The sequence below is a fragment of the Macaca thibetana genome, chromosome 12, assembly GCF_024542745.1.
Source record: "Macaca thibetana thibetana isolate TM-01 chromosome 12, ASM2454274v1, whole genome shotgun sequence".
In the NCBI taxonomy this organism is placed as follows: domain Eukaryota; kingdom Metazoa; phylum Chordata; class Mammalia; order Primates; family Cercopithecidae; genus Macaca; species Macaca thibetana.
Window position 1 is genome coordinate 96269124 of NC_065589.1, and position 8085 is coordinate 96277208.

The following is an 8085-nucleotide window of genomic DNA, read 5'->3' on the forward strand; positions in this document are numbered from 1 at the left end:
CTTACAATCCAACTCTAGATGTTCCTGCATGAAGAGTTTGTTAAAAAATGATTCTAATACACTATACCAGCTTGTTGGGAAAGACCAATACAATCAATTAACAATATTTGCTTTGGTCATTTTTAGTCAAATGATGACATTCATTTTACATCCTACTGTGAGACTATTTATTAACTAGAACCATTTATAACATCTAATTTTTAAAATCTCATTTACAATGTCCATATATATTTGTGTGTTTGTGGGTATGTATGTGTTTTGGTAGTGGTGCTTCCGGATTTTGTTTTGTTTTGTTTCATTTTGGTTTTGGTTGAAAAAGGTTAAGGTAGTTCAGGAAAAATTAAGACATAGAGAATTAGATATTCATTATATATAGAACTTATAATATTTTTGCATCAGATTCTTTCTGACTTATTCCACTCAGATTTTATTGTTCTTATTTGAATTATTATATTCAGACATGAAATGCCTTTTTGAAATGATTCTTAAGGAATTCTCCTGGATTTTAGTCATTTATCAAATACTATCTGTGATGATTTGAGAGAAACCAAATAGTGCTAAAGTGGAAAGAATATTCTGACTGTAGAAATATTTAGGAACAGACTATACTGCAGTGAAATAAGTTTGGTGTGAGGCTGGCTGTCCATAAGGAAGTATGAGGAGGAGGTAGAAAGGATGATGGAGGCTCTCGCTGTACAGGACCATAATATGATGATCCAAATTAGAGAGTGTCTTGGTGGGGAAAGCTCTGTTTCCCTTGAACCTAATTTGAATCAAATGGAATTTATTTACAATTTATGTAGTATTGGGCATCTTGTGTACTTAGTGTTATATTGTTCAAACTATTGGCAAGGGACGAAGAAGAACATGACTACCTATCCCTATAAATAAGTTCCATCAAATACCAGTTCTGTGAAATTGACGTCAGTTTTATCATCTGTACAATGGAGATATTCATAGGGTGGTTTTGAGGATTGAATTGGTTAATACAAATAAGGAATGTAGAAGGTCAAAAAGTGAATCTGTTTTTAGTATTATTGTATATATAGCTAGGATTTGTCCCAGTAAAAGAGAATTTCATTCCGGAGGCTGCTGACTCAGGGATAAAGAAAAGGACCATGAAGTAATTATAAAATATCATGAGGAACTCAAAGAAGTCAGTTGTGACCACAACAGTGTGGAATGATGTTTGTTGAAGCTCAGAGAAAGCGCAATGGAAATTTGGTTATCAATATTTTAATCTGCTTGTGGTGTCCTCTATGACTTTTGAGATGTCACAGAAACAAAGAACTGGGTAGACTGGTAAGTAGAGAGTCAGGAAAGACTAACTGCTTGTACGTTTCTTTCCCATCAAGCCCCTATAGATTATTGGGCCCTCAGAAACTCATGCAGTAACATTTGGAGATAGAATGCAAGCTGAATGTCCCTCACAGCTTTGGTTTAATTAAGTTCTATTATAGACAAACTTCCTAAGAAAGGAGGAATAATATGTGGAATTCTTGAGACTCGCAGTAGCTTGAACACGCTATGAGTCTTCAGGGAACAGCATATAGAGTTTTTTTTTTTTTTTAATGTCCCCAGTTTGCCAGCACTGTTATTTTTGTTATGATGATGTGGGCATCTGCACCCTAATGGTTAAGATTCTATTCTCACCAGATGTGGTCTTTTGGAAAAGAGTTCAAGCTACTTGGCAGGTCAGTGGAGGGGAAGTGAGCTTTTTCACTGCAAGTGCTCTCTTGATTTTGTGAATAAATGGATGACTTTACTTTCCAAGATTGTCAGTCTCTCACAAGAACTTATATTTAAATCATAATAATGATGCCATTTAAACTTCAGTTCATTCTGCCAGTGTTTGATTAGCAAGCTGGCGGAGCATAGAGATAGAGAGGATGGCAGATCTTCATTTCATCTAGGGTATTATTATAGCTTACACTGGCTCTCACATTACCATTATTATTATTGTTAATTGTTATTTGTGGGGCTGATAGAATTTCTACCATTATTCCAAGTGGGGAAGATGACATGGTCCCTTTCTGAGGGCTTCATGATCAAAGTTAAATAGATATTATCGCACTTCAGAAAGAAATGAGGGAGTTCCAATTCTGAGAGTTTTGTGTAGAAAGTTATAATTTAGATACATTTACCTGTGGAGAATTAAACTCAAAGTACATTTTTGCATGCATAAGCTGCATCTGTGTTTGAATGTCTATATGTATTTTTATACATGGGCACAGCTCATGCTCATATTTGTGCTGTTATACTTGTAATAATAGGAGCTCCAGATAAAAATCTTCCGCAACATGCATCATTAAATGCAGGTAAACATCACTCACACACATTTTCTTGTCATAAACATGATTACTGTCTGCCTTTAGCGCTCACTGTGCATAAGATTTTAGTTTTTGTTTTTAAGCATGGCAGGTGAAACAGCTTAAGATTTAAGGCTTTGGGGATTCACTGAATGAAGAAGAATTACAAATTTATCTCTGCATCTTTCACTCTGAACAGTTACATGCACATGTTATGGGCTGGTTAAATCAGAGGCTAATAATCTTCTCCTTTACTAATTTTGTAAAAACAAGTTTCACAGAAAATTGAAAGGACATTTTGCTATATGTTTTTCCAACATAGTTGTATTTTTTAAGATACTTTTTAAAATCAGTTTTTACTTTAAAGAAAAATTGATCAGAAAATACAGAGTTCCCAAATATCTCCTCATGCACCAAACTCCCACTCGCAGCAGTTTCCCCTTTATTAACATCTTATGTTAGTGTGGCTCATTTGTCATAATTGGTCAACAATATTGATACGTTACTAATTACTAAAGGCCATAGTGTACATTAGAGCTCACTGCCTGCGTTGCACATTCTATACGTTTTTACAAAGAGATTATGACACATATCCAACACTGTAATAGCACACAGAATAATTTCAGTGCTCTGGAAATCCCCTGGACTCCACCTGTTCATCCCTCCTTCCCCCTGAAACTCTTAGCAGCCACTGATTTTTTTTAATGCCTCCAATGTTTACTTTTTCCAGAATGTCATATAGTTGGAATTACATAGTACTGGAATTATATAGCAGCCTTTTAAGATTGGCTTCTTTCATTTAGTAATATGTATTTAAGTGTCTCCTATGGCTTTTTGTGGCTTGATAACTCATTCCTTTTTCTTGCTAATTAATTTTAACTTTTTTGGATGTTCCACAGTTTGTTTATCCATTCACCTTTTGAAGGTTACCTTGGTTGCTTCCCCGTTTTGGCAATTATGAATAAAACTGCATGTGCAGGCGTTTGTGTGGACATAAGTTTTCAATTCCTTTGGGTAAATACCAAGAAGCACAATTGCTGGATCATATGATAAGAGTATGTTTAGTTTTGTGAGAAACTGCCAAACTGCCTTCCAAGGTGGCTGTACCATTTTGCATTCCCACCAGTAATGAATGAATGTTCCTGTTGCTTCCTATCCTCACTAGCATTTGATTTCGTCAGGGTTCCAGATTTTGGTTCTTTTAGTAGGTGTGTAGTGGTATCTCATTTTTGTTTTAACTGGCTTTTTCTAATGACATACAATGTTGAGCATCTTTTCATATGTTTATTTGCCAGTAATATATCTTCCTTGATGAAGTGTCTGTTCAGATCTTTTGCCCAGTTTTAAATTGAGTAGTTTACTCTCTTATTGTTGAGTTTTAAGTATTCTTTGTATATTTTTGGATACCAGTCCTTTATTGGATAGATGTTTTGCAAAGATTTTCTTCCAGTTTGTGGCTTGTCTTTTCTTTCTTGTAATAGTGTCTTTCTTTCTTTTTTTTTTTTTAGAAGCTCCAAATCAACAGGTCTTTTATTGCATCATTTAAATATCACAAGTAGGTCTTAGGAGTCATCTTGCATCTTCTTTCTGTAGCTGGATAACTCTTAGATCTTATTCATCAGCCTGCTGAATAGTTCCTTTTTCAGAGACATAGATACCATCCAAAAATTTCCTGATATCCTTGTTTTTAACTGTTGTGGCTTGCTGAATCAAAGCCGCTGAATTTGAAACAAGTTCAATGTCATTTCCTTCAAGGATTAATTCATCTTTCTGGGCTTGAGATACTGAACAAGCAACACCTGGTCTCATCCGAACCCTGCGGATGTATTTTTCACTCAAGAAATTTCGGATTTCAACAAGAGACCCATTCTCCTGGATAACAACGTTGATGAGGAAGTGAGCATACACAGACCTCATCTTGTAACGGAAGCCCAGTGTAACACCCTTGATCATGTTCTGTACATGACTACAAATAGTCCGAACGGTAGCCAGTTCCTTTCTGTTACCCCACCATTTGTCAACCCGAAGCCTCTTTTTTTTCTTTCCAAGAAAACTGAGTTCTACATTGATGTGATTGAAGTCCCTCCGCAGGGTTCCTCTGGGGCCCTTCACGATAACTGTGCGTCCCTTCAGGGTAATGTCGACATTTTCTGGAATGTCGACAGTCTGATTGCTGAGAATGGTCTTCATTCTTGCAGTAGACGCAGCAAAGAAAGCAATAGTGTCTTTCATATAGTAAAAGTGTTTTATTTTAATGAAGTCCAGTTTATCAATGTTTTCTTTCATGGTTTGTGCTTTTGGTATTATATCTAAAAAGTCTTCACCAAATCCAAGACCTCCTAGATTTTCTCCGGTGTTATTCTATGGAAGATTTATAGTTTTGCATTTTACCTTTAGGTCTGTGATTAACTTTTTATTCTGCATAATTTTTGTACATAGATATTAATATTATATTTCAGTCCCTCATTCTTAAAAACATCTAAAGCTGTCACAAAGGATTTCTACTTTGTCTAAGACAATTTAGAGAATGTAGAATAGAATTCTAATTCCAAATGGTTAACTTAAGAGCAAATTGACTGTCTTAGCCTCAGTTTTATCCTATGTGAAATAGGGATAATATCATGTGTTCACCTTCCTCACTTGTATTTTTGCAAAGATCAAATCACATGCTGTTTATGGGAGCATCTTAAAAATACTAAAGAACAAGCCATAAAATTAAAAGGGTTCCTTAGTGGAATTCCTAGACTCCCTTTCTCAGCTAAACACAGAAATATTAAAATTGAATTCAGAGCATGTAACTGACAACAAGGAACCCAAAATAAGAAGTAGTATGCTAAAGCAGCCTAAGTCACATCTGAAATATGTTGATAACTAAACTTAGTATCACAAAAGCCTTAAGTCTATGGCTATTACTGAAGATGAAGATAAATTAGTTGGAAGTAATTATGATTTCATCATCTTCTTTAGGCTACAGTCATATCTGCTTGTTATTGAAGTACCAGATTATACAAATACAATAACTGGAATAAAAATGAATGTAATTGGTTAAACTTACAAAATCAAGTGACTTTCTTATACCAGATCACGTGCCTCCTTAACCTGTAAGAGGGGTAGAAAGTTCCAACTTTCCTTTTGAATTATGAAAATGTTCTACTGTCTTTTTACACAACAGGTCCATATATTTAATGTGGTCTTAGTGATTGCACTGGAATTCAAATGCATTTACGAAATTGAAAATTCTTGTCACCAATCAGTAGTTGGAAAAAAGGAATTTTCAGCCTTCTAAAAGGTGAAACAATGTGATTAAAAAGCTCAGATATAGACAAAATCACTGAGACTGATATGAGTTATGAAATATGCTAGAGATGGCATTGTACACATCGAAAGACAACCCTTGGCTTTTATAGTCAGTGAATTTTCAGGCATAACTAATTATACATAAATTACTCCATGTGAAAGTGATGCCAAAATTACTTTCTCTTCCTTTTATTTTTTTTTTCTTCTTCTCTTCCTCGTTATTCTTACTTTTCCTTGCCCCTCTTCCTCTTTCTCATCCAATGGCAATTCATTCTGTTTCTCTCCTTATCCCCACATGTAACAACAATATAAAACTGGGACTGAATAATTTTATCCAGTAAGTTAAAATATAATCTGGGTCAAATAATTTGTAAATATAAATTCATGAATACAGCCACATGACCCAATGTTCCATCTTGTTTTTAATATATGTTTTATTTATTTATTAATTATATGGGGGCTTGGGGGCAAGAAAAAGGATATAATTACAGTCTTGTCCACGTTTGTTAGAGTAGTGCATGCAATATAAAAAACAAACAAAAACAACAACAACAGCAACAAAACCATAGTCTTGCCATCTTGCCTTTGAATTCATCCAAGACCTTCTTGAATTGGATTACATTTTTGGTATATCTGACATATTTTCAAGGTGTTCTAAAGAGTTGTTTAAATAATGTTGCTGTTGGGAATTTAACTTAGCATTGGTAATTGGGCCAATGATAATACAAAAGTGTGCAGAATTGCAAAATGCATCTGTCACATTGAAGAAAACTGTGTATCTCAGAATATCAATGCACTACTTAGGCTGTTGAAGGACCACATAACTCTCATGCTGCTGGTGTGCAGGTGGAGTGTTAGTGTCACAGTTGAATAAGGCAGTTATTAAGTTTTGGAGGCCATGACTGACTCATATCTACATGCTCTCCTAAACTGAAGTTGTCTTGAGCCTGTTACTTCATCTTTGTTCTGTTAGGTTGGTGTAAAAGTAATTGCGGTCTTGCCATTACTTTTAATAGCAAAACCTGCCATTACTTTTAATAGCAAAACCTGCCATTATATTGCATCAACCTAATAGAACAAATTAGGTTTGTGCAAAATGCAGGCACACGTATTAAATAATTGTGCCTTCATTCACAAGCACGGCTCACCTATATTACTACTGTGTGTGCCTGTAGCATGCACAGAGGAGAGGCAGCACAGGATAGAGGCTAATGAAAGAGCCACAATTGTCCTTTTGCTTCAGTGTAATTTAGGCAAAGTCAAATGAGTTTCTGAGGAAGAGTTGTTTTCATTCTGCAAAGGTCCTATGCACAATCATGTTTTAACAAGATTCCCAATTTGCATTAGGAAAAGCTGGCTGACTTTCCCACATAAGGCTATTTGCTGCACTTGCCCTTTTGGTAACATTACTATGTGTTTGCATTGAAGCCTATTATTAAATGAATAAATAGCAGGAAAATGCAATATTAGGTAAAAGAAAATGTTGGACTTTCAAACGGCAAACAAATGTGTTGAAAAGTCTTATTCGTTAAATGTGGTTCTGTGGACCTCTGAAAGATTATAAAAGATGTCAGAGAAAACTTGTAAATAATAAATAAGAACTTTTATTATGTGGCTACATGGACCTCACCAAAGAGAAACAATTTATGGAAATATGGTACAAGTTTTCTCTATCAGGTATAAAATTACTTCTACCATTTTATGTATTTCCATATACAAGAGAAGATGTTGCTGGGGGTTCAGCACACAAGACTTTCCAGAAAAGAATTCCCAGTGTTTCTATTGCTCTCTTGTCTCCCAATGAGTATAAGGCTTTCAGTCCTCAAACCCTTCCTAATGAGCCACATTTTTTTTTTAGGATAATCCAAAGTAATCCACAAACTGTAAACTTTTCTATAAAATTAGCAGTGGACTACTGGGTGATTTCGCAAATGACAAAAGGAAGGATGCTAAAGATTTTCCTCGGAGTCTTTTTGGCTCTTTGCCATTCTCTGGATGGTGGCCGATACAAAATCAGGGCCCAATTTTATGCCGATTTTGTGCCCCAGTTAGCAGTGCTAATTGGGGCACATGAGGAAATTGCACTCTGCCCTGTGGAAATTTTCAGTTAGTCAACTAAATCAGAAAATCATTGAGAGTACTAATCCATCACTCAGTCACTACCTAATTAGGTGCAAAATCTATGCTCCCTCCAGGAAGGACAAAGTGGAGACATGGGATCTCAATGATCAGTTGTTTGAAATCAGATCTTTTATCTTTTGTTACAAACTCGTTTAAAAATACACGTGTGTGTGCTTTTGAGGAGTGCGGCCACTAGGATGTTTTAGTAAAAATTAACAGTCCAAGTATTATTAAAGTAGACAGGAGTAAAGGTCATTTGGTTTCCCTCACATTTGAAAGACATAGATTTTCTGAGGAAAAAAAATATTTTTACACACACAGAGTATAAATACACTGATAAATTTAACAGCAAATGTTC

General features: G+C 35.2%; 1 protein-coding gene across 1 annotated transcript; it reads right to left on the minus strand.

Annotated features, from left to right (window-relative positions):
- Positions 1 to 3815: 3815 nt before the first annotated feature.
- Positions 3816 to 4531, minus strand: LOC126932054 (60S ribosomal protein L9-like). Its single transcript, XM_050750507.1, has one exon. The coding sequence runs from the start codon at positions 4497 to 4499 to the stop codon at positions 3921 to 3923; it is 579 nt and encodes a 192-aa protein (XP_050606464.1). The 5' UTR covers positions 4500 to 4531; the 3' UTR covers positions 3816 to 3920.
- Positions 4532 to 8085: the final 3554 nt, after the last annotated feature.